Source organism: Colossoma macropomum, unplaced genomic scaffold (genome assembly GCF_904425465.1).
Source record: "Colossoma macropomum unplaced genomic scaffold, Colossoma_macropomum, whole genome shotgun sequence".
Lineage (NCBI taxonomy): Eukaryota > Metazoa > Chordata > Actinopteri > Characiformes > Serrasalmidae > Colossoma > Colossoma macropomum.
This window is the reverse complement of record NW_023494795.1, coordinates 8,238,350-8,264,820: the sequence shown is the minus strand read 5'-3', so window position 1 is coordinate 8,264,820 and position 26,471 is coordinate 8,238,350. Positions and strand designations below refer to the sequence as shown.

The following is a 26,471-nucleotide window of genomic DNA, read 5'->3' as shown; positions in this document are numbered from 1 at the left end:
CAGAGAGCAGAGAGAGGGTGGAGCCAAACAGGCTGTTACATCACTGAGGGAGAAGCTGTAAGATAGTGAGAAAGTTTTATTGGTACAATCAGCAACAGATAAACTGGTTTATAGTTAGTGGCTGTTACTAAGTAACACTCCTCTTCACATTCCACTTCATGTCTTTATATTGGTAATCCCCTCCTTTGCAGAATTATGTAATCTGTTCTAATTCATCATCAAAAAGTCTTCATAAGCTAGGATACATTTTAATGTAAGCCCTGTAGGTATCACCACATGACGATGCTGTGAATCATGAAGATGCTTGCTACGGAGCTGTAAGCTTCAAGTGCACAAACTGCTTTAGGCAACGTTTCTGCTTGTAACATACTTTAATTGTTGTACAGACAGATCTAACTGATTTCTGAAAGGCAACATTGGACCAGAAATGAAGATAAAGTTTATTAATGTTCTCTGAATACAACCAGATACCTACAGAGATAAATCAGCACATCCACACATAATCATTAAGACCCAGACACAGTAGCATAAGCAGAAGTTTAATCATGCAAGGAATGAATGAAAATCCTAAATATTAGCTCCACAGGTTCTCAGTTCTGGTCCTTAGAGATACCTGATCTGCACAGTTTAGTGGGTTTCTTTCTTTAACACAACATATATAGTTCATCAGCTGATCATCAAGAACTTCAAGTGCTGAATCAGGTATAATAGAGCAGCAGAAGCACTAAACTGGAAAGGACTCACGTCAAAAAGGCATAAAATAATTTTTAAGGCATCACATGAGAGGATTCTGGTAGGTTGAGTATGAATAAGAAGCTGCATTAGAGCAGCTCATGTTCTCTGTGTTCACTATGAATAATTATACTGGATTAAGGAGCTTTAATGAAGTCTGAACCAACCGTCACTGTATTCTGATGCATGAATGGCACTGACAGTGAGATGACTTTGAAAAAGCATTTTTGAAAAATTGTTCCATGAATTAGAGTTTTGAGATGACAAGAAACTGTTTTAACCCTTAGACGCTTAGACTTTTACTTTCGTTCTGCAAACATTCAATTTACAGAGTTGTTTAAATGCAACTGCAACATTATATAATACATCAACAATTGCATAATGATACAGTTGATCCATCAGAAAACCTAAATCCAGCATAGAGAGGCTGAGTGAAGGTGGTGTGGACTGTGTGTAGGAGGGTCATTGTGTCAGAGACGCTGTAGAAGGACAGAGTTCCTGCTCTGTGATCCACATACACTCCTATTCTGGAGGAGGACGGGGCTGAGAGCTTAGTCTCAATGTTGTTGTGCCAGAAAGAGAGAGAGGAAGAACAGCGAAGACTCCAGGACTGACTGTTGTGTCCAAACCAGCACTCTTCACCTGATCCTTTCCTGCTGATCCCTTTATATGAGACTGATATGTACACATATCTCCCTTCACTCCACTCAACCTCCCAGTAACAGCGTCCACTCACACTCTCCTCACATAGAACCTGCAGCCAGTAATCAAATCTCTCTGGATGGTCAGAGTACGGCTGGACATTTTTATCGCATCGGGCCACTCTGTTCTTATTAGACAGAACAAGGTACTGACGTGCTGTGTTGGGATCCAGAGTCAGCTGACAGAAATCTAAAGAAAAAAAAAGAGTGTAGTTTATGCTCATTGGATGCTCGTAAGGATAAAAAAATGTCAGTGTTTCTACGCTTATTTTTAAAGTCAGTAATTTCCTTCAATCACATGTTACACTTTTTAGTCATGAGTTTACATGAACAATGAAGATTTAGCTAAATATGCACTACGACCAGACACTAAAAATGATCAGACAGTGAAAATACAAGCTACACATTGCACTGATTTTTACTGAAACAGGTTATATTAACAGGCCTGTGTAAATGTATGTGTGTGTGTGTGTGTGTGTGTGTGTGTTACATACGCTGTAGAAAGTCTTCTCTGGTTTGTGGTTCTGACAGTAAGATCTGAACTGCTGCAGCTGTGGAGACACAATACAATAAATAATGAACAGCTACAACACAAAGAGTCTGTTTAGAGCAAGATTACAGAAGGAACCTTCTCATTTTCACATTCAATAACAGCAGAGCTGGGACCACTTATTGATTTATTAAATTTACTATGGAGTTTGAGGCTCTGCTTCAGCTCAGAGCACTAAAAGAAACCAACTTTTTACATTCTTTTCTTAAGTGCTGACACTGAAAACCTGAGGTTTCAGGGCCTGAAAAAATCATATTGTCCATTTTGGTTCAATCGCAGGTCCCAAAAATTGCAGTTATGTACATAACATGTTATAACATATATTTGCAGAGATGTTAAAAATGGGGTAAAAAAGCAAGAATAGAAATGTAATAGGTAGATGAGGACTGTGATTTAGAGCTGCAGTACATTGCGTTTTCACTGAAAAGACTCTACTAGATTTCTCTTTAGTTTTGAGGGGGTTTTGTGATTTAAAACCACAGTCCACTCACTGGGTTTTTGGATTAGCGTCAATAAACAATAATTTGTGAGTTAAGACCGTGCCTTCTACATGGTGGTACTATGAGGGAAGACTGATTGAGGGAGTGGGGAGAACTTGGGCTGGAGTTCTTGGCAGCTTCTGCCTGTAGCTAGAAGTCCAGACCCCCCTCGTAGCTGTAGTAGGACTGATGTAGGACTGAGGAAGAGGATGGAGATGGGGTGGTGATGGGGATTATGAACACTTTGTCACAGGAACGGAAGGTGAAGATGTAAATTTAGGGTGTTAAATTGGAAGAAGGATGGTTTCAGGCATGTTCCTCCCCCCAGAATTCAGTTATAACATAAGTACATTAATAAAACTTGATAGCCTCTTTTTTCTTGTATTGGTTTATCAATTTGACTACTCATGTCGCTGATCCTCAGCCAAAAATACATTCCAATCCATGAGACAAAAATCAAACGCATATCTTTGCTATTATTTTATTTTACAGCAGCTCATGGTGCAGCAATGAGAGCAAATGAGGGTCTATAAAAAGTCAGACATAATAACAGGCAGATTATGCTGACAATGCAGTGCAGACGTGTTGCTGGAAGAGAAAGAAAGCAAGCTCTGTTGATGAATTCACTGGTTTCATCATAAACTGTGTACCCAGCAGCAGCCATAGTTCGTTTGGACCACAGTTCAGCTGTCTGTTCCAGACCCGAGGACAGGCGAAGTATTCACTTTGGTTGATTTAGTAGCTAAGAGGGCAATTACTTTTTCACATAGGGCCAGGTAGCGACAGAGGTCAGTCACAAACACTACCTCTGTGTAGCGTGAGAGATGCAGAATGTCCCTGGTCCTGGAGAGCTACCTTCCTGCAGAGTTCCAACCTGCATTTAACACTAATACATCTGATCCAGCCAATCAGGAACTTATGAAGAAGCTAATTAGTTGGGGAAGGTGTGGCAGATTATGGTCAGAACTAAGCTCTGGAGGAAGATAGATCTCTAGGACTAGGGATGTAGACCACTGGATTAGAGAGTGTTCATGCAGCCTGTGCAAGTTGAGCGGCAGTACATCCCAGACATGGTGCAGCAGTGGGGTAACATTTAGAAAATAGCATTCAAGTTTTTGTTTTTTCTACTCGAGTCTGTTTTTTCTACATGCCACATGCACCAGGCAGCAATATACAGTAAAATAAACTATGAAAACCAATACAAAAATGAAACAGAAACCCAAATAAGAATCCCAGAAATACTCATTCCACAGTTTATAGCTGTTATCAAATTAAATATTAGCTAAACATTCCATGCTGCATATAAATTACCCAGTAGGTAAATTAGGCTTGACAGAATTGCACAGTCACAAGTCACAAAGCTGCTGAGGGTAAACAAGTGTATAGTGCTCTTTTATAAAGTATTTAATTGAATAAAGTAGCAGATTTGACTATCCATTCAAACATGATGTTTGATGAAAATGTGTGAATTATGAGCGCATACAAGTGGTCATTGCTGCCACAATGCTAATATCATGTAGAGATAATATATGTGTAACAGGCTTTAATTCTCAACTGAAAAAGTAGAAAACATGACCATTTCTATGTGTTTGTGTGTTTGATGGGATATGAAGAAAAACTGATGCATCTCACATTGCTTAAAAACTGGAATGTTTTTGTGTATCTCAGCAGACATTACAGAACATGTGTGGAACTCAACACACAGTTAAAGCTAAAACACTAAAATGCAGAGTGCTGTGTCCTCCAGATATGCACTATAAGACTCCACACACACCACTTCTCCCTGCTGCTCACCAAATAGAAACATTCAACATCATATTTCACAGCAGGACAGCTCCTCTTACCATGTGGAGAGATTCTGTTGAGTGTCTCTTCACAGAATTCCTCCAGTTGCTTCTTCAGATCAGACAGAGATTTGCTCACTTTATCAAATGAGAGATGTTGACTGATAGTGATGTTGAGAGAGTCTTCAGATCCAGTAGAGGCATAAAGTGATTGGAGACTCTATGAAAATAAAAATAAAGAACATATAGAAAAATATATAACAGATGAAAATAACAGAGTATTCTCAAAAAATATCCACAGGATGTCCTTTATAATTATATTCTAAAATAAATTTGGAGGTTTTAACTAAAAGTTAGTGTTCAGGCAGCCTTAAAATCCTGAGTTATTTGCACTTCAAATAAGACATTTATAGGGCATAAAACAGATTCTTGTTCTGTTAACTTACTATTCAAAGATCACTTAACTCAAAATTTTAATGCAGCCTAAACAACTTTTTACTTTTTAAACTAAAACCCAATTTGTTTTTACAGTGTATGGTGTTTACAGTATCTTCATTGTTGCCTTTATTTCATTACTGAGCTGAAACTATGCCGAGAAATAAGAATGTGGGCCATAAATACAAATATAATGAATGTATGAAGAAAATTATATCTATATATATATATGGTTACCTGGAGGAAATGGATGTGATCCTCTGTGTGTGAAAGCTGCTCCAGCTCAGTGTCTCTCCTCTTTAGATCAGCAATCTCCTGCTCCAGCTGTTCAATGAGCTCTTCAGCTCCACTCAGTTCAGTCTTCTCCTGAGCTCTGATCAGCTCTGTTACCTCAGAGCGCTTCTTCTCAATGGAGCAGATCAGCTCAGTAAAGATCCTCTCACTGTCCTCCACTGCTGTCTGTGCAGAGCTCTGTTAGACACACACAGACCAGATGGAGCTCCATTTGAAGATCAACTATCATTAACTTTTACCGTAATTAATGGATGACTTATTGTCCACTTTATGGCTGTGTAGGATCTCAAAGTGTCTTAATAGTGGTCTCATTACTTTAGGAGGGTCTGACTGAGGTGTGAAGTAGCTGCTCCAACAGATCTCTGCTCTCTACTCACCTTAATAGTGTTCACAGCCTGTTTCAGCTCCTGCAGCTTCTTCTCTTTCTCCTGGATTCTCTGCTGAGATTCCCCCCGAATTCCCTTTAACTGACTCTGTGTTCACATAAGACACATTATACCACTAAACTGAAGAGTTGGAAGCTGGGTTATTGAAAAGATCAGCTCAGTAAACTCTTCTGAATATTAGTATCTAGTTTACCCTCTAGCATACCCTCAACACAGCTGACACTCTGCACTTTAACTGGGTAGAACCTGTTTCATTTCAAACTCATTGTGCTGAATTACACAACCAACACAACACAAACTGCTCCATTAGTTTATTACAGACTGCTCTCTGAGTAGTTATGCTGATTTATAACAGCTGTGCTCTTCTATATTCAAAACACTGCAGTCAATGGTTAAAATCTTATTTAATATCGTAGTTAATATTTTTGACAAATTTGTAGTCAAGAATTTATAAAAGAACTGACCTGTTTCTCAGTTCTTTCTGCTGCAGCTGAGACTGTCCTGTGGCCATTGTGTTGATCCAACATGCACAAATAACAGATGCATGTTTGGTCAGTACGACAGTAGATCTCGATCAGTTTGTCGTGCTGAGAGCAGATCTTCTCTCGTAGTTGTGTGGAAGCTTTGACCAGCTTGTGATTTACTAAAGCAGGAAGTTGAATATGAGGTTTAAGATGAGCTTCACAAAGAGAAACTAAACAAACCAAACAGGACTTGATGGCTTTGAGTTTCCTCCCAGTGCAGAAATCACACTCCACATCTCCAGGTCCAGCGTAACAGTGAGCAGGAGAAGCAGCTCGGAGTTCTGTCTTCTTCAGTTTCTCCACCACTTCAGCCAGCATGTTGTTTCTGTGTAGAACAGGCCTCGGAGTGAACGTCTCTCTGCACTGGGGGCAGCTGTAGACCCCCCTCTGATCATCCTGATCCCAGCAGCCATTAATACACACCTTACAGTAACTGTGTCCACAGGGAATAGCCACTGGATCCTTCAGCAGATCCAGACAGACTGGACAGCTGAACTGGTCCTGATCTACTGAAATACTGGCCATTTTCCTGCAGTCACAGACTGAGAGAGAGCAGCTCTCTGAGATCAGTTTCGTTTCCTTTGAACTGAGTAGGAGTGGCTTCATGATTCTGCAGTTCAGAGAGCAGAGAGAGAGGGCGGAGCCAAACAGGCTGTTACACTGAAGGAGAAGAGTGAAACTGTATAAAAGTGAGAAAGAGAGTTTTATTGGTACAGAAACAAACTGGGTTATTATTTGTGGCTGTTTACAGCATTTCTTGATTTTCCTCTTTGCAGAAAAACACTTTGTAACCTTATCTTCCTGTAAGGGCCCAGGCTGGGGTTGGGCTGTCTGCTTGGCCACTTCAGCCACCAGAGGGATGCACAGAGACACTGCACCATGATTAGGGGCCATCAGTGGCACCTGTTCCTCCTCTATTTAAGAGAAGCCAACTCCCACCTCTGTGCTCAGTCTTGGTCAGTTCTCTTTTCAGAGAGTGATACAAGTCTAAGCTGGCAATTTGGCGAAACACTTCACATTTTCTCCTGGGTCTCCCTCCTTTTACTTTTGTTGACTGTGCCAGGCCTCACCCTTTAAGTCTTCCTCTCATGATTTCTCTGGCTGCTCTTCCTTGGCCTTTTCTTAAATCTCTTTCTTGGGTTTCTAAAAAATACTACTCAGAAAAAGTGCTGAGCTCCTCCTTTTCTCCCACTCAGCCACTTAGTGTCCTCCATTTCCAGGGTTTATCCCTTGACATTTTTGTTTCTTTCTTTCCCGTCTTTCCTTTGTTTGGGAAACTTTTTTGACCTTTGTTTTCCTTTTGCTGTCAGCTCTTGTATTTAAAGGGTTCACCATTTTCCCCCAGTTGTCATATCTGCACTGACAACACCACCACATGATTGTGTTTGCATTTTTTTTATTTGTGTCGACTGTCGTTCATGAACAGCTCTGCAGTTTATATTGGTCTCCTTTAATAAGGGTTCCAGGTTTGAATCCACTGCTTTTTGAGCTTTCATGCACAAATGACAAGTGAAGCCTGACAGGCCTCCCATTCTACCCACATACAGTAAATGCAGACACAGTGGCAGTTTTGGAAGTTTAATAAAGAAAGGAATGAATCGATGTACTAAATACAACAATGCTGTTAGTGTCACAGCATACAATATACTTATAACATTATTTGGCTGTTCATGAAGCTTTCTGTTATATTCAGAGTCACAGAGACTCAACAATGTGGATATAAAGCAGTTCTGCAGTGATTTCCAGATTCAGTCCTACAGGAACCCAGTTTAGTGTGTCCTGCATCTGATTCACATCATTAGCTAATGATCAAGTCCTTCTAGAGCTGAATCAGGTGTGATGGAGCAGGAATAAACTAAACTGTGCAGTGCAGGTGGACTACAGGACCTTAGTGGGAACACTGATCTAGAAGATGAGTTTGAGCTCCAGCTGTAAGACTGCAGTGGATTCAGAAGTCTGGAATTCTTCTTCCTTTATTCTCACTCATTTGTTTTTCATCTGTTCTTCACTGCAGTATGGAATATGGGTTACAGCTGTGGTTCTCACTGCACTAAACTGCACAGTAGGGAGTTCCTTTAGGACTGGACATGGAAAAAACTACAGATACCAACGTTTACAACTGAATATGTATCAAATATGCATAAAATAGTTTCAAAAAGTTTTGAAGTTTTTAAAGATGAGAGGATTTTGGTAGGTTGAAGATGCCATGTGTTCTCTGTGGTTACTATGAATGCTTAAACTGGATAAAGGAGATTTAATGAAGTCTAAACAAGCTGTCACTGTATTCTGATGCATGAATGGCACTGAGAGTGAGAAAAGCTGAAAAACATTTTGGAAGAAATGTTCCTAGAATTACAGTTTTGTCTAAATCTTTTTAACCAGAAATTGTTAAAAAGTTTGGATTTTTTTTATACCATACATTCAGTTTACATAATTATGAAATCTAATTACAAAATTACACAGTTAAGTACATAGTAGCATAATAATGAGTAATTTACATTTGCAGTGTTAGTTTCAAATTCAATTTTTTTCTATTTTTTTAAGTATGTTAACAAAAAAAGGCAGCAGTTGCCTTTGCACAACAAACCTGTACACAGAACAACAACCTTATATTAAATTGAAATCATAATAGAATAAATCCTTTTATGCTTTTGTACACAGATAAGATACAGACCTCCCTTTGTTGCAAAGAGGTACGGGTGAGAAATATTTCAATTAAAAAGAAGAAGCATTTCAAGGCAAGTATATCACAGAATACCTAAAAGAATTAATATCATAATTACCATCGTTAAATATATCACACATTCATTTCAGATCGGTTAGTTTCACAGTTGATCTGGTAGAAAGCCAGAATCCAGCATAGAGAGGCTGAGTGAAGGTGGTGTGGACTGTGTGTAGGAGGGTTATTGTGTCAGAGACGCTGTAGAAGGACAGAGTTCCTGCACTGTGATCCACATATACTCCTATTCTGGAGGAGGACGGGGCTGAGATCTTAGTCTCAATGTTGTTGTGATAGAAAGAGAGAGAGGAAGAACAGCGCAGACTCCAGGACTGACTGTTGCGTCCAAACACACATTTATCACCTGATCCTTTCCTGCTGATCCCTTTATATGAGACTGATACGTACACATTTCCCAGACTGCTCCAGTCAACCTCCCAGTAACAGCGTCCACTCACACTCTCCTCACACAGAACCTGATAAAAGAAGTCAAATCTCTCTGGATGGTCAGAGTACAGCTGGACACTCTCACTGCATCTGACCACTCTGTTCCTCTCAGACAGAATCAGGTGACGATTTACTGTTTTGGCGTCCAGAGACAGCTGACAGAAATCTACAGAAAAATAAGAGGAAGATATTATTGATGGAATATCTTTTACACAAAAAAGGGAAGTTATTTATAATTTTAGAGATTATTGTTGTGTATGTGTGTGTGTGTGTGTTTGTTATCACCAAATATGCACAAGAAATTATGCAGGATATATAAGAAAAGTTAATGACAAACACAAGCAAGAGTTTGCTGTGATTTGACTGAAACAGTAGATATTAATAGTGAGTAATTGTAGTTGATGATCTGAATTTGGGGAACAGGTGTCAGTATTGAGGAAAAGTGGAGTGCTGAGAACACACTAATGAGAACTTCCATAACTGTGTGTATTACATACACTGTAGAAAGTCTTCTCTGGTTTGTGGTTCTGACAGTAAGATCTGAACTGCTGCAGCTGTGGAGACACAATACAATAAAGAATGAGCAGCTACAACACAAAGACTCTGTTTAGAGCAAGATTACAGGAACACTAGTTTTAATGCACTTTAAGGTTATGGGGTCACTGTGCATTTTTGTAAGAGGAAAAATCGTAGGTGCATAGCACAGCCATTTTTTCTTGGGGGTTCAAACTGACCACCTTATAAAATTAAAACATTTAAAGAATTATAAAATTACAACAGAGAAAGTAAAATAAAGCATACAGATTTAATTGAAATGGTTCAGAATACAAAGCAAATTTTAGGCACTATAGAAAAAAACTGTCAGGCCTCCCTCCAGCTCTGTAGTTCCTAGTACTCACAATCCCGATCTTCTCCTGAACTCCAACTCCCAGAATCCCCCAGGAGATCATGTGACACTCCTCAATCATCATCCAATGAGCAATCATTCTCAAGATCATGTTCCCCAGAACACTAACCAGTCCTACCTGACCTTCATTAACACCACTCTATAAAGACTGTTTAAATAACAAGGGTGGTGCTACCAGTAAAAACAAACAAAAAAATGCTCTTTTGTTTATATTATGCTAATGTCACACATCCCACGGACCCTGCTCTCGCTAACGACTCTGGGAGATTATGTACCTCTCACACCACTCTCCTCTGTGGACCACCTGACAGTCTCACCACCAGTGCCAATCAATCACTGTTCTTCCTCGCCTGAGCATTAATGATTTTCACGTGTCTGACCATCGTTGTCTGTTTAGTTAGCATATGAGCCCAGGCTTTTAGTTTAGTTCTTTGCGAGGTACTGAGCGTCGATTCTTGTGCTGTTCTACCCATGTGCCGATCCTGTTTCCTGTATTTTTCAACTCTGTCTTTTTGTCTTTGCCTTTTAAATTGATTGCTTGGCTTTTCTCTGTTATGTTCTGATGGATTTTTCTGGTTTTAACCTTGTCCTGTTTTTCGACTTTGTCGCTCTTGAACCCCAGTAAAGCTTATTTTAACTACAGGCATCTGACCAGTATGGTTGTGTTACAGCTAATTTCAAACCATAAAAACCTACAGTGCAGGGTACTCAGCCACTGCTGCTGTCACTGAAGGTCCACCATACGTTTGGTCTGCACAGTAAAACATTCATGATGGAGGCTACTTGACTGGTTCCAAAAGATTTTTTTTTCAACTTAGGGCACCTAGAGCACAAAAGATAAAAGACAAGATGCATTTCTTCCACTGAAAACAGTAAAAAAGGCATCTTCGGTCTGCAAAAGGGTATCCTTTGAACCCCCCTTAAGACTGTCTGCAATGTTAGTGTTGTAGAAAACTTCCTAGCTGGCCTGTGGAATGCAGCCAGGCAAAGCAGGACCACGATAATGGAAGAGAGGTCAAATGAGGCAAAGAGTTCCCATTTCTGGCAGATTATATGGGTGGTGCTAAGAAACCCTTCCAGAGGGGTGACCAATCCAACCATTCAATGAGAAAGACATTTTTCCTTAATCAATATTGTAATGTGACTTTCACAGGACATTTATAACACCTGTGCATGTCATGTGTTGCCTGTAAAGGGGTGGGGGGGTTGGGGGGGGTGGAGTGTCAGATTGCTGATTGCTTTATTATTAAACTTTGTGAACATTTTACCCATGTGTGTATCGTTTTATCACAACAGTTCTACTGCTAGGGAAAAAACTCCACATCCTTCAGATGTAAGAGAAACTATTACTACCGTTATTGTTGATTAATATATTCTGGGTGTTAATTTTCAAGTTCATCTAATTTTGAGACTGTTTTGTCCTGGTGCGCCGATTATGAGAATTGGTAATAATAATAATAATAATAATAATGATAATAATAATAATAATAATTTCTAATACATTAATCATTAGTAATAACTCCTGCAGTTCATATATTTCACAGCAGGACAGCTCCTCTTACCATGTGGAGAGATTCTGTTGAGTGTCTCTTCACAGAATTCCTCCAGTTGCTTCTTCAGATCAGACAGAGATTTGGTCACTTTATCAAATGAGAGATGTTGACTGATGAAGATGTTGGGAGAGTCTTCAGATCCAGAAGAGACACAAAGAGACTGGAGACTCTACATAAAAAAGAAACAAAAAATATATCACACATAAAACTATCATAAAATGCTCAGCATTTCTTTTTTTGATGTAGGCACCTTCACATATAATCAAGCTCAAACAGACAATGGAAATCAGCTGATGGATCACGTATGTTGAGACAAAAAAGCTGACTGGACAATCACAGGATTATAAATAACTGAGTTAAAGAAATAAACATAATAAAACGTTTAAGGGAAATAGGTTCCTCTGTATTTCAGACAGTGGTTGTTACCTGGAGGAAGTGGATGTGATCCTCTGTGTGTGAAAGCTGCTCCAGCTCAGTGTCTCTCCTCTTTAGACCAGCAATCTCCTGCTCCAGCTGTTCAATGAGCTCTTCAGCTCCACTCAGTTCAGTCTTCTCCTGAGCTCTGATCAGCTCTGTTACCTCAGAGCGCTTTTTCTCAATGGAGCAGATCAGCTCAGTAAAGATCCTCTCACTGTCCTCCACTGCTGTCTGTGCAGAGCTCTGTTAGACACACACAGACCAGATGGAGGACCATTTGAAGATCAACTATCATTGGCTTTTACTGTAATCCATGGATGACTGATTGTCCACTTTATGGCTGTGTAGGATGACAAAGTGTCTTAATAGTGGTCTCATTACTGTAGGAGGGTCTGACTGAGGTGTGAAGTAGCTGCTCCAGCAGATCTCTGCTCACTTACTCACCTTAATAGTGTTCACAGCCTGTTTCAGCTCCTGCAGCTTCTTCTCTTTCTCCTGGATTCTCTGCTGAGATTCTTCATGCATCTCCTTTAACTGACGCTGTGAACAAACACATTTTGATTTTTTTTAAAATACGAAACACAGGAAATTGCATTAGTAGCACATGAAGAGTTAATGTTCTACCTTGTTCTACAGAAAAAGGGTGTCGGCTCATAAAATGTTCACTGACTTCTCTGACTTGTTCATTACTAACATTTAGTAAGGACACATTTATGTAACACTTTCAGAACTAGAACACTTTAAAAAATGATATAGAGCAATTTCTGTCAATCAAGCAATTCAGTTACTGAATAATGCAACAGATTTATAATTAGAAATATAATAATCATGTATTCATTCTGTAAGATCATATTCTCACCTGTCTCTCAGCTCTCTCTGCTACAGCTGCAACTGTATCGTGGCCTTTGTGTTCGTGCATCGTACACAAATAACAGATGCATGTTTGGTCAGTACGACAGTAGATCTCGATCAGTTTGTTGTGCTGAGAGCAGATCTTCTCTCGTAGTTGTGTGGAAGCTTTGACCAGCTTGTGGTTTTTCCAGGAAGAAACTTCATAGTGAGGTTTAAGATGAGTTTCACAAAAGGAGGCCAAACACATCAGACAGGACTTGATGGCTTTGAGTTTCCTCCCAGTGCAGAAATCACACTCCACATCTCCATGTCCAGCGTAACAGTGAGCAGGAGAAGCAGCTCGGAGTTCTGTCTTCTTCAGTTCCTCCACCACTTCAGCCAGCATGTTGTTTCTGCGTAGAACAGGCCTCGGAGTGAAAGTCTCTCTGCACTGGGGGCAGCTGTAGACCCCCCTCTGATCTTCCTGATCCCAGCAGTCATTAATACACACCTTACAGAAACTGTGTCCACAGTGAATAGTTACTGGATCCTTCAGCAGATCCAGACAGACTGGACAGCTGAACTGGTCCTGATCTACTGAAATACTGGCCATTTTCCTGCAGTCACAGACTGAGAGAGAGCAGCTCTCTGAGATCAGTTCTGTTTCTGAAATGAGTAGGAGTGGCTTCATGATTCTGCAGTTTAGAGAGCAGAGAGAGGGCGGAGCCAAACAGGCTGTTACACTGAAGGAGAACAGTCAAGCTGTATAACAGAGAGAGAGAGTTTTATTGATACAGTCAGAAACAGATAAACTGGGTTGTAGTTTGTGGCTGTTTACAACATTTACAACAATCTTATCTGTCATGTACAATCTTACCTTTATTGTCAGGTGATGCTCCGTGTTTCTGTCCTTGTACTAGAATCACTCTACTCTGCAGTTTTGTTTTCTCTGCTCTGAGACTTCATTAAAAACCCTTCATTATCAGTACAATCTTTACACATCAGCTCTGTATGTATCACCACTTGAAGATTTTTTCATTTTTTCTTAAACATGCTTTAAATGTGCACATGTACAAACAGTTTTAGATAAAAGTATGTGCTTATAACTTACCGTAACTGTTGTTGTTACACTTAATCATTAGAAGAGGGACTAAAGGCCTTTAAATGATCTTTGAATGACAACACTGGACCAGCAATGAAGATAAAGTTTGTTCATATTTTTTAAATACAGTCATACAGATAGTACACACAGTAAATGCAGACACAGTAGCAGTTTTGGAAGTTTATTAAAGAAAAGAATGAATCAATATGTGGGACTAATTTAGTTGTGCATATGAATACCCCAAAAAAAAATTATTTTGTTTTTTTTTTCAGTTCTTGTTTTACTATGCATTGTAATCCTCATTATAAATAATCGCAGTATACTTTGTTGGGGAACACATATCAGGAATATACTGCTCACTCAGGCATTTAGGCATCTAGTGCAGCAAAAGGGTCCTGTACAATCGAATGCATTGCAAGAGCCATGTGTACAGCCATGTTTTCAGAGCTGACGAATTGTGCATTGTTTGTGCTTTCAGGTGAGCTGAACTGTATTAACAATAAGAAATACTAATACTAAATGAATGTCTGACATAAACAGCCTTGTAATATAAAATGGGAGTCGTATGCTTGGGTTGTGAGTGAATACTGACGACCGTAGAAATCAGTATGGTTTAGCGTAGCTGTGAAAGTGTTAATAACCTGTTGAGCCTCACAATAGTAGCCTGCAATATTTAAGAGTGACGGGGATGGTGCTAGTGAACTAAGAAACTTATCGCTCTGAGGGAAGCCTTTTGTTAAAGTTTTGAATTATTTGAGTTGTATTTTACCTTGTTCAGATACAGAAAAAAAGCTAGTGCGGCGAAAGGGTCCTGTACAATCGAGTGCATTGCAAGAGCCATGTGCACAGCCATGTTTTCAGAGCTGACGAATTGTGTATTGTTTGTGCTTTCAGCTTGTGAAGATCACAAGTAAACTCATGCGTGTATGGAGGCTCTTCATTTCCCATCGCGTGTGTAACAAATCTTGTGGCCCATACGGGGATTATGCTAAAATCCACACTAGCAATGTCACAACCAGACGAGCGTTGGTTAAATCCAGAACAGAACCCATAGACAATGCAATTAATGAGGAAGAGGAGGACATGGTTAAACAGTATCTCACTTCACTGTTGCAATGGATTGATCCACATTAAAAAGGTCAAGCCAACACAGATGAGAGAGATAGTTCAGATTCCATAGCACAGAATATTCCCCATACTGGAGAAGATTTGAGTCTTTCACAGAAATACTCACAGCTTCAGCTCAGTAATCAGGCTTTACAAGATGAAGTCAACAGACTTAATGAAAGAATCAATAGGGCACCCACCAGCCAGCCAAATGTGTTGATTTCACATGTAAACCGACTACCAGAAGTGTCAGTGAGGAGGGAATTTAAAATCTGTGGTCAAATTGGAGAAAGGGAACAAAAAGACAAACTCTCATATACAAACTTGATGTACCAGATTGAAAGGGGACTGAATAAAGGACACAGCGAGGAGGAAGTTATAGAAGCTGTAGTGAAAGCAATCAGTCCCCTCAAAACTTTTTATTTAGAGCCATTGAGTAAAAGGAAAGGTTAGTGCTTTCATCAAGAGAGACTGGTTGTGATGAGCGTTATAGCCCTGAACTCATTCAAAAGAAATTCTTAAGGTCAGTTCGCACTGGACTCATCAGTGAGCATATAAAGTTCCAGATGAAACCCTATCTGGATGATCAGAGAGTGACAGGTGAAATCCTTATTGACAAGATGAATGAAGTAGCAAGTGTAGAGTTTGAAAGGTAATTGAAACAAAAGAAAAACATGAGCGGTAAACTTCCCAAAGTGAGTGAGTTACAAGCAGAAGTGCAAATCCTTCAACAGAGCCATGGCATGGGGCAGCAATGTCTGAGGTCAGAGAACAGTGCACTGAAGCTGTGAAATCAAAGACATGCTGATCCCCTGCTGTAGTTAGTACAAGAGACACTGAACTCTATGAAATGATTACACTGCTAAGAGAGAAAGTGACTGAGATGAGAAAATGCTTTCGAAACCTCCAAAGTCCCAATCAGGAAAAATGAGTGAATCGTTGACCAGTGTGAGCAGTCTGGGCATTTATCGAGGGGCTGCAGGGGGCCGAAAAGATTAGTGGACAAACCCAATAAAGTTAATGTAGCAGCCAGTACAGTAGCCAAACCATTGTCTCCAAGTTACATTAAGCTGGAAAATAATGAGTGTCAGGGTGAACCAGAGCAAGATCAGCCGGTTAAAGCTACAGAGGCCACAGGCGCCACCTACGTCAGCCACCTCTCCCTACGCCTTGCCGAAGTAGTGAGTGATGCTTTTTCCATTGACTCCAAAAAGGCAGAGATGCTGTTGCAGCTTGTATGTGATAGGGAACAGGATGAGAAGGAGGGAGTTGGACAGGGGAAGACAGTAATTCCAGCAGGCCAGATGAGAGAAGTCAAATGTGGTGTGAGAACAGAAGTCCTGTTTGAGCTGGTAGACAGCTTTAAGTGGATGAAATTAGCATTATGGAGACAGTTGTTTATCTGCAAAAAGGGAAATGGTCTAAGGTTGTCATTCCAGTCACAAACACCACAATATTCTACTCATCCCTTGCACAGTTCTGGGCCACCTCCAGAAAATCAAAGCAGTGTATCCAGTGGAAGCAAAGCAAATCAATTTGGAGCCACTGGAAGCTCTTGATGGGGTGCAGCACACTCCAGAGCAGAATACTAAAAGCCTGGGAGAAGAATGTAGAACAACTGAGGTCCCTACAAACCCAAAGTTGCCTACAGAATAAGAACTTTGGGACCCACCTGTAGCTATTGGGTGCAAGAAAGATGGGAGGTTACGACTGTGTGTGGACTATCGTAAGCTTATCCAGAAGTCTATTCCAGAACGACACCCCATCCCTAGGGTGCAAGACATGCTCAACAGTCTCAGTGGTAGTGCATGGTTCTCCATTCTGGATCAGGGCAAGGCCCACAATCAGGGCTTCCTTGAGGACAAATGCAGACCCCTCACAGCCTTCATTATACCCTGGGGCTTATATGAGTCGGTCTGGATCCCATTTGGCCTGTCTTTGGCCCCAGCAGAGTTCCAGCGTAGTATGGAGGAGTGCCTCTCTGCCCTGAGAGATGAGACCTGCCAGCCATCTCTGGATGACAACCTCATACACAGTAAAACATTTGAGGACCATCTCTGAGATGTAAGGGAGGTGTTGCGTTACCAAGCCCATAGCTTACTGCCAAAAAGTGTGAGGTTTTCCTGGGTAGGATGGTATCAAAGGAGGGTTATACAATGGATCCAACTGAGCTTGCTCCAGTGCAGGCATTAAAAGATCGCGAACCGGAGACAGTGGGAGATATGAGAAAACTGCTGGGATTCATTTCCTATTATCGCCCATATATCCCAAATTTTTCAAGAATTGCCACTCCTCTTTATAGCCTACTATCGGTTGGAAAGAGTTCTAAGAGCAAGAAATGTGACCAAGCTGTGAGTAAAGGTGGTGCAAAGCAGAAGAAAGTTGACCAGTTACCATCCCATCAGCGGGTCTCCTGGACAGGACAGCACCAGGAAGTCCTTTGCAAACTTATTGAATTTCTCCTTAAACCACCCCACTTGGGCTATCCAGATACTGAAAAGCCATTCATGCTTCATTGTGATGCTTCTCAAGAAGGACTTGGTGCAGTACTGTACAAAAGACACCTAGGGAAGTTGAAAGTAATAAGCTATGGGTCAAGGATACTAACTCCACCAGAGAAGAATTACCATCTTTACTCAGGAAAGTTGGAGTTCTTGGCTCAAAAATGGGCTATATATGAGAGATTCAGAGAGTATTTATACTATGCACCTTCGTTTGTCGTCTATACAGACAACAATCTGCTAACGTGTATCCTGACCATGGCAAAAGTGGCTGAGCTGGCTAACTTTAATTTTTCTACCAAGTATCGTCCAGGTAAGATCAATGGAGATGCAGATGGCTTGTCACGCATGCCCTTGGACATGGAGCAGTATATGCGTTCATGCTCACAGGAAGTGCAGCCCAGGGTGATTACCACAGTCACACAAACACTTCAGCTCGAGTCCCAGGAACATACTCCTTGGATGTGCTCTCTCACTATTGCGACAGCATGGGCAGAAGACAATCAAGAGCGAACAGCCCCAACAATACCACAGATTCCCTCAGAAGACATCAGGAAAGTCCAAGAGATAACAATAGATCATTTCACTCACTTTGCACAAGTGTATGCATGCACCAATAAATCAGCAAAAATCGTAGCTAAAAAGATTTTTAGAGACTTTGTGCTGAAGTTTGGGTCCCCAACAAAACTCCATCATGTTCAAGGCAAGGAGTTTGAGAACAAGTTGTTTACCAAGTTTCAAGAATACAGTGGCATCCACGGTTCACGCATAACAACTTATCACCCTGTGGGCAATGGACAAGTAGCGGTTCAACTGAACACACTTCTCTATGCTTCAAATCTGAACGAGGAGGCAAAGGCTGACTGGAAGAGCTCCCTTCCCAAAGTGGTCCATGCATACAACTGTACATGCACTGAGGCAACAGGGTTTGCACCATATTACCTCCTTTTTGGGAGAAATCCTTGACTCCCTGTAGACATCATGTTTGGGTTGTGTGTCATATGATGAGTATGCTGACAGGTGGAAACAGCGAATGGCAGAAGCTTATAAGCTGGCATCGAAGACAGCTCAGTAGGAGTGTGATGAAGCCAAAGAGAGGTATGATAGGAAGGTGCATGGAGCTGATTTACAACCAGGATGCAGGGTGCTGATACACAACTTTGCTGAGAGAGGCGGCCCTGGGAAACTCAGGCCTTACTGGGAGGAACTGAGAGAAAACATGAAGATGGTCCTGTGTATGTTGTACGACCAGAGAAAGGTCCAGGTTGAACACGGGTTCTCCATCATAACCTCTTACTGCCCTGTGACTTCCTGCCAGTCAGGGAAAAAGAGCCTGTGGAAGGCAAACAGACTGAAAATAAACCAGGGAAGAGCACGAAGTATTATAAAAGGGGGAAACAGGAAATAGCAGGGGATGTGACCAGTTCACAGGATGAATTTGGCTGGGAAATCATTACCACAGCACGAGTAATAACACCTGACCAGGATCAAAACAAGCAGAGTACAGAAGCTGTTGAAACCCAGCACATGCCCCCACCTCCAGGGGAGCAACCGGAGCCAAGCAGTCACTAAGAGTGTGAAGAATTTGATGATCCAAGCAGGGGGGAACAAGCCCACAAGTGTGAGAAGGCAGCTGATCCAGAATTGGTGGTAGAGCAAGAGGATGTTGCAGCAGAGCCAGGAAGGTCCTCAGATGAAGCAGATGAGAACGACATTAAGCCACTGATGCGCCCTGCCAGAAAGTATCCCTTCAGGCATAGGAAACCACCTAAGATGATCACGTACAACACACTAGGCCAGCCTTCAGACACACAGAGACCCAAGCCATAGACAGGGTTTAAATGATCGAAGTTTTTTGTAAGAGTTCAAGTTCAGGGTCATAGTTGAAGTAAGATACAGTTCACATTTTGCATAGTTTGAGTTACAGTGGTGCATAAACCAGATACTGGACCGTTAACACATAATTAATACTGACAAAAGGTGAAAGAGAGATGTGTAGCATTAGTGTGGGTCCATTAAGGGAGTTATGGGGTCACAGTTAAAGGGTCTTTACCCTCGTGTCAAAGATAAATTACCTGCATTAGAGGCGGAGAACTTATTACAGATATCGCCTGGACAGCGATTCCTGTGACTGGCATAACATGTTACATGTGATGTCAAAGACAGTTGATATACAGAACTGAAAGAAAGACTGACTCTTTGACTGATTCCCATAACTCATGTTAATGACAAGATTATCTAGGGAATGTGCCATATTTTGGAAGGGAGAGTGTGGGACTAATTTATGTTATGCGTATGATTACCAAACCCCTGCCCGATTTTTCTTAATTTTTATTTTGTTTTTTTCTTGTTCTTGTTTTCACTATGCACTGTAATCCTCATTATAAATAATCGCAGTATACTTTGTTGGGGAACACATGTCAGGAATGTACTGCTCACTCAGGCATTTAGGCATCTAGTGCAGCGAAAGGGTCCTGTACAATCGAGTGCATTGCAAGAGCCATGTGTACAGCCATGTTTTCAAAGCTGACAAAATGTGCATTGTTTGTGCTCTTCATTTCACACTGCATGTGTAACAAATATACTAAATATCACAGGGTCAAACACTGTTAGTGTCATATAGTAAAAATATAGAATACAATATTTATCTATGACATTATTTGGGTTTAAATGAAGGTTTCTGTTAAAGAGACTCAACAATGTGGATATAAAATCAGTTCTGCAGTGATTTCCAGGTTAAGTCCTACAGTTTAGTGTTTTCTCCACCTGAGTCACACCTGATGATCAAGTCCTTCTAGAGCTGAATCAGGTGTGATAGAGCAGGAATAAACTAAACTGTGCAGTGCAGGTGGACTACAGGACCTTAGTGGAAACACTGATCTAGAAGATGAGTTTGAGCTCCAGCTGAAAGACTGCAGTGGATTCAGCAGTGTGGATTTCTGCTGGTGGAAGCTCTGACTCTCAGGAGACACTCAGAATACAATAGAGAGATCTTACACTCATTTTCCTCCTGTTACTTTCCTTAATTTGTTTTCCACTCCATTATGGAATATAAGCTTACAGAAGGGGCTGATCTCAGTCTTAGTCCTGAGTGACACCTGATCTACACAGTTTAGTGGTTTTACTGCTTTAACACAACATGTTTATTCATCAGCTGATCATCCTGACCTTCAGGTGTTGAATGAAGCGTTAGAGAAAAACAGAAACACTAAACTGTGCAGTGAGGGGTTCATCTAGGACTGGAGCTGGAAACACTACAGGATCCAAACTTCACTTCAGAACTGAATCTGAATCTGATACATTCTGCACAGAACGACATCCAGTGAGAGGATTCTGGTGGGTTGAAGACGAGAGAAGAAGGTCTGATAGAACAGCAGATGTTTTCTGTGTTTACTGTGAAGGTTTACACTGGAGGAAGAAGCTTTGATGAAGCCTAACCCAACTGTTGTTGTCTTATGAAGCATGAATGACACTTACAGGAGAGCTGTAACATATTTTCTAGAAAAGGAAATTTTCCAGAATTTCACAGTGATTTATATTTAGAGTGTGTTGCTCTGCTCTACGTTCAACTTACATAATTATTTAAATGCAATTCCATATTGAGTTACATGGTAACTTGTGTGGGTTTTTTTCTTTTCGCAAAAGTCTGACTCTACACACCCCAATAAACTTTCCTCAACTTCAAGCCATAAAATATCTCCTCTTCTACTTACAATTTGGTATTGAGTGAAAGTTTATCATCGGCACTTTTCACCAAATTTCTCTGCTTGTTTCAATGAAAAACGTCTAAGAAGAGGCGTTTCAAGGCACGTACAGTCATAGAGGACCTAGAAGGGTTAATATTATACATTCTCTTACTAAATATTTCACTGATATTCATTTCAAATTGCATAAAGTCACAGTAGATCCAACATAAGGAAGCCAGAATCCAACATAGAGAGGCTGAGTGAAGGTGGCGTGGACTGTGTGTAGGAGGGTCATTGTGTCAGAGACGCTGTAGAAGGACAGAGTTCCTGCACTGTGATCCACATACACTCCTACTCTGGAGGAGGACGGGGCTGAGATCTTAGTCTCAATGTTGTTGTGCCAGAAAGAGAGAGAGGAAGAACATCGAAGACTCCAGGACTGACTGTTGTATCCAAACTTACTATCATTACCTGATCCTTTCCTGCTGATCCTTTTATATGAGACTGATATGTACACATATTCATAGTTCTTTTTGCTCCACTCAACCTCCCAGTAACAGCGTCCACTCACACTCTCCTTACACAGAACCTGATACCAGTGGTTAAATCTCTCTGGATGGTCAGAGTACGTCTGGACATTACTACTACTTCTAACCACTCTGTTCTCCTCAGACAGAATGAGGTAACGATTTGCTGTGTGGGGATCCAGAGTCAGCTGACAGTAATCTAAAAAAGAAGAGTTTAGTTTATACTGAAAGGATGTTTTTATAGTATTTTGACTGTAATGAACCTTTATGCATGTATTTCTAAATCCAATAGTTTTCTTGCATACGAAGATAAACAGATAAACAAGTAAACAAATAAATATAATCACAATGAACAGAAACTGAAAGTATTGAAATTGGAAATGACAGTGAAAAACAAGCAACTTAGATTTTTACTGAAAAATGTCATATTTACAGTGGTAACACTACATTATATATATATGTGTATGTGTGTGTGTGTGTGTTACATACACTGTAGAAAATCCTCTCTGGTTTGTGGTTCTGAGGTTAACATCTGAACTGCTGCAGCTGTGGAGACACAATACAATAAAGAATGAACAGCTACAACACAGAGACTCTGTTTAGAACAAGATTAGAGGAGGAACATCCTCATTGTAATATTCAGTTAATGCTAGGACCGTTTTTAGTTTATCAAATTCACTGTGGTTCAGATCAGATCTTTGAGCACCAAATGAAGTGACCAAATCATGAGCCACCCTGAGCTCCAGTGTGAAGAGGACATCAGTGTTAAAGTGCACGTTTTTAAAACTGTCAACTGTATTTTTGTGGTTTGTTTTATAAAATTATGACTCAGTGTAAAAGCTTTGTCAGCCTCTCTGGCACAAATGGAAAGTGCCCTAAATATACAGATTATAACTGTAATATGCTATATATTTAAATAATGAATTATTAATATTTAAATAATGAAATATTGATATTTATAGAAAACTCTGTCTTAATTTAAATTAATGTATGTAATGTAAAACATTAGCTTAACATTTCATGCTGTGTACACATTTCCTGGGACAGGAAGGAAAACTGATCCATCTTACATTCTGCAAAAACCTGAACATTTCTGTAAATCTCAACAGATATTCATCAACATTTGATAAAACTAAAGCTAAAACACTGAACTGTGGAGTGCTGTGTCCTCCAGACATGCAGCATAAAACCCCACACACCCCACTTCACTCTGCTGACCAAACACAAACATCCAACATCATATTTCACAGCAGGACAGCTCCTCTTACCATGTGGAGAGATTCTGTTGAGTGTCGCTTCACAGATTTCCTCCAGTTGCTTCTTCAGATCAGACAGAGATTTGGTCACTTTATCAAATGAGAGATGTTGACTGATAGTGATGTTGGGTGAGTCTTCAGATCCAGAAGAGACACAAAGAGACTGGAGACTCTACATAAAAAGAACGGGATTAATTACAATATACACTTTAGTGGAACATTAGACTGTATTATACAATATTAAGTCATGGTGTATATAAAATCTTCATTACTGCCAAAAGGAACAACTATATTAAACTTTTAAGATGATCAGGTTCCTCCGTATTTCAGACAGTGGTTGTTACCTGGAGGAAATGGATGTGATCCTCTGTGTGTGAAAGCTGCTCCAGCTCAGTGTCTCTCCTCTTTAGATCAGCAATCTCCTGCTCCAGCTGTTCAATGAGCTCTTCAGCTCCACTCAGTTCAGTCTTCTCCTGAGCTCTGATCAGCTCTGTTACCTCAGAGCGCTTTTTCTCAATGGAGCAGATCAGCTCAGTAAAGATCCTCTCACTGTCCTCCACTGCTGTCTGTGCAGAGCTCTGTTAGACACACACAGACCAGATGGAGCTCCATTTAAAGATTGTGCACAATGTGGCTGTGTAGGATCTCAAAGTGTCTTAATAGTGGTCTCAGTACTTTAGGAGGGTCTGACTGAGGTGTGAAGTAGCTGCTCCAGCAGATCTCTGCTCACTACTCACCTTAATAGTGTTCACAGCCTGTTTCAGCTCCTGCAGCTTCTTCTCTTTCTCCTGGAGTCTCTGCTGAGATTTCCCCCGAATTCCCTTTAACTGACTCTGTGTTCACATAAGACACATTATACCACTAAGCTGAAGAGTTGGAAGCTGGGTGATTGAAAAGATCAGCTCAGTAAACCTCTTTTGAAAATTAGTATCTAGTTCACAGCTGAGTTACAGATGCAGTTCAGTGCAAACAACAGAGCAGCCAACTGTCCGAATACTTTGTGTCAACAACATGGGAGGACTATGTATGACCACTGCTGTAAAATCCCACAAAGTTCATTCATACATCCCCTCAACACAGCCAACACAGCTGACACTCTGCACTTTAACTGGGTAGAACCTGTTTCATTTCAAACTCGTTGTGCTGAATTACACAACCAACACCACACAAACTGCTCCATTAGTTTATTACAGACTGCTCTGTGAGTAGTTATGCTCATTTATAACAGCTGTGCTCTTCTATATTCAAAACACTGCAGTTAAAATCTTATTTAATATCGTAGTTAATCTTGTTGACAAATATGTAATCAAGAATTTATAAAAGAACTGACCTGTTTCTCAGTTCTCTCTGCTGCAGCTGAGACTGAATCATGACCTTTGTGTTGATCCAACATGCACAAATAGCAGATGCATGTTTGGTCAGTACGACAGTAGATCTCGATCAGTTTGTCGTGCTGAGAGCAGATCTTCTCTCGTAGTCGTGTGGAAGCTTTGACCAGCTTGTGGTTTTTCCAGGAAGGAACTTCATAGTGAGGTTTAAGATGAGTTTCACAAAAGGAGGCCAAACACATCAGACAGGACTTGATGGCTTTGAGTTTCCTCCCAGTGCAGAAATCACACTCCACATCTCCAGGTCCAGCGTAACAGTGAGCAGGAGAAGCAGCTCGGAGTTCTGTCTTCTTCAGTTTCTCCACCACTTCAGCCAGCATGTTGTTTCTGCGTAGAACAGGCCTCGGAGTGAAAGTCTCTCTGCACTGGGGGCAGCTGTAGACCCCCCTCTGATCATCCTGATCCCAGTGTCCATTAATACACACCTTACAGTAACTGTGTCCACAGGGAATAGCCACTGGATCCTTCAGCAGATCCAGACAGACTGGACAGCTGAACTGGTCCTGATCTACTGAAATACTGGCCATTTTCCTGCACTCACAGACTGAGAGAGAGCAGCTCTCTGATATCAGTTCTGTTTCCTCTGAACTGAGTAGGAGTGGCTTCATGATTCTGCAGTTCAGAGAGCAGAGAGAGGGCGGAGCCAAACAGTCTGTTACATCACTAAAGGAGAAGCTGTATAACAGAGAGAGAGAGTTTTATTGATACAGTTAGAAATAAATAAACTGGTTCATAGTTTGTGGCTGTTTACAACATTTCTAAACTCATCACATTTTTCATGAACAAAAGACACATACAGTAAATACAGACACAGCACGTTTGTTAAAGAAATTTTAGTGTGATGTGGAAAAAAATCTGGTAACACATTATATTAAAGGAACATGATCTGACAGCAATTTAAGGCATTTACAATGAATAACTAATCAAACAATAATGAATAATTAATCAAGAATATAAGAATAAGTCATATATTAACAATCTTGAGATTAATTTACTCAGCATTCACTAATGAATGTACTAATAAATGAAGATGAAGGTAATAAAGGCTTTTTTTCAACATCTGAATTTATCAGGAATTCATGTGTTAATTAGTTGTACATAAAGCTAATTAATACACTTTGGCCACCACAAGAAACTCCATCGGTTTCAATCTGTTCATGCGGTTGTTTATACTCTTACCTGTCATACTGCAGCGTCATACTGTTACCTGTGTAGCTTATGTGCCAACATAATTCTGATGTGTTCATATTTATTTACCAAAAACAGACATTTTATATGACTAAAGACTGTCAATTGACTTAATATACACCACTGTTATTATGAATTATATCTACCACCCATAGATAAATAAAAATGCATTTCCCATTATGCATCTGTTTTGGCCAATGAGAAGCAGTTTTGTCCAGCATAAAAACATTTTTCTTCCTTTTACAGGTGAGCTGGTGAAATAATGCATGTCATGGATTATATACACAATTTGCATTTACAGCAGTAGTGTTCACATGTGGTGCCTAGTGGTCTGAGTGCTGCGAGTGTTACACCAGTGTGTATTTTCAAGCCTCACATCTTCTCAGAGTAGCATGTCAAACATGCAGCTGTAGCTGTGGTCAAACAGAACAGTGTTTCAGACGCTGGTATCACTGATATCATTGTAAAGTGTGTTAAGTGTTTAGTTTGGTGCTTATTTACTTAGTATTAGTAGTAAATCTGTTTGGTTTAAAGAGCAGGAAGGAGCTTGTGTTCCTCAGGAGCTTCAGGTGATTCCATGAATGTGAAAATCTCTGTGGGGTTAAATAGCAGTTCTGATGTTTGTGGAACGATCGTACCAGTGTGAACTGGATCCTTTTCATTTTCAGTCTGTGACGCTGACAGGCCTAAATTCACAAAACCTGGTTCTATATATGGCTTAACAGACAAAAGACTTCGGTAAGTAATGATGAGCTTTTACTGAGTGTTAGCATTTCATCAGTAATGTCGATTATTAACTAATTTCGGAGTTTAGGGGTAAGTGTGGGATAAACCATCCCTCATGAGGCACTATGTGTCAACATATGAGTTAAAAGATGTCATATTTTTAAAATAAAGGATGAATCAAAACTTGATTGGCAACTGTCACAAGTGAGGAGTAGCGGAAAAATATGTAAG

General features: G+C 40.4%; 3 protein-coding genes across 4 annotated transcripts; all 3 read right to left on the bottom strand.

Moving 5' to 3' along the window:
* Positions 1-421: 421 nt before the first annotated feature.
* On the bottom strand, positions 422-6,459 carry LOC118815305 (E3 ubiquitin/ISG15 ligase TRIM25-like). The gene is made up of 6 exons (XM_036581335.1): positions 5,826-6,459; positions 5,353-5,448; positions 4,919-5,152; positions 4,307-4,466; positions 1,928-1,984; positions 422-1,623 (listed from the first exon to the last, which is right to left on the bottom strand). The coding sequence occupies exons 1-6, from the start codon at positions 6,408-6,410 to the stop codon at positions 1,100-1,102; spliced, it is 1,656 nt and encodes a 551-aa protein (XP_036437228.1). The 5' UTR covers positions 6,411-6,459; the 3' UTR covers positions 422-1,099.
* Positions 6,460-8,398: 1,939 nt separating this feature from the next.
* Positions 8,399-13,447, bottom strand: LOC118815296 (tripartite motif-containing protein 16-like). Its single transcript, XM_036581323.1, has 6 exons — positions 12,788-13,447; positions 12,373-12,468; positions 11,938-12,171; positions 11,521-11,680; positions 9,549-9,605; positions 8,399-9,217 (listed from the first exon to the last, which is right to left on the bottom strand). The coding sequence occupies exons 1-6, from the start codon at positions 13,370-13,372 to the stop codon at positions 8,691-8,693; spliced, it is 1,659 nt and encodes a 552-aa protein (XP_036437216.1). The 5' UTR covers positions 13,373-13,447; the 3' UTR covers positions 8,399-8,690.
* A 3,696-nt stretch (positions 13,448-17,143) lies between these two features.
* LOC118815295 (tripartite motif-containing protein 16-like) lies at positions 17,144-24,924 on the bottom strand. Of its 2 annotated transcripts, XM_036581321.1 has the most exons (7): positions 24,752-24,858; positions 24,269-24,653; positions 23,676-23,771; positions 23,283-23,516; positions 22,951-23,110; positions 22,172-22,228; positions 17,144-21,881 (listed from the first exon to the last, which is right to left on the bottom strand). In XM_036581321.1, exons 2-7 carry the CDS (start codon positions 24,644-24,646, stop codon positions 21,346-21,348), a joined length of 1,461 nt encoding a protein of 486 aa, XP_036437214.1. In that variant the 5' UTR covers positions 24,647-24,653; positions 24,752-24,858; the 3' UTR covers positions 17,144-21,345. The 2 variants fall into 2 exon arrangements, with proteins under 2 accessions (XP_036437214.1, XP_036437213.1); XM_036581320.1 differs by having other exon boundaries at positions 17,148-21,881; positions 24,269-24,924.
* Positions 24,925-26,471: the final 1,547 nt, after the last annotated feature.

Coding starts and splice junctions, on each gene's coding strand:
- LOC118815305 (XM_036581335.1), bottom strand. CDS start 6,410: ATGGCCAGTATTTCAGTAGATCAGGACCAGTTCAGCTGTCCAGTCTGT. Junction 5,449..5,825: donor CAGAAAGAACTGAGAAACAG/GTCAGTTCTTTT, acceptor ATGTGAACACAG/AGTCAGTTAAAGGGAATTCG. Junction 1,624..1,927: donor CAGAGAAGACTTTCTACAGC/GTATGTAACACA, acceptor TTTTTTCTTTAG/ATTTCTGTCAGCTGACTCTG.
- LOC118815296 (XM_036581323.1), bottom strand. CDS start 13,372: ATGGCCAGTATTTCAGTAGATCAGGACCAGTTCAGCTGTCCAGTCTGT. Junction 12,469..12,787: donor CAGAGAGAGCTGAGAGACAG/GTGAGAATATGA, acceptor GTTTGTTCACAG/CGTCAGTTAAAGGAGATGCA. Junction 11,681..11,937: donor ATCACATCCACTTCCTCCAG/GTAACAACCACT, acceptor TTTTTTATGTAG/AGTCTCCAGTCTCTTTGTGT.
- LOC118815295 (XM_036581320.1), bottom strand. CDS start 24,853: ATGGCCAGTATTTCAGTAGATCAGGACCAGTTCAGCTGTCCAGTCTGT. Junction 23,772..24,268: donor CAGAGAGAACTGAGAAACAG/GTCAGTTCTTTT, acceptor ATGTGAACACAG/AGTCAGTTAAAGGGAATTCG. Junction 23,517..23,675: donor AGGCTGTGAACACTATTAAG/GTGAGTAGTGAG, acceptor TGTGTCTAACAG/AGCTCTGCACAGACAGCAGT.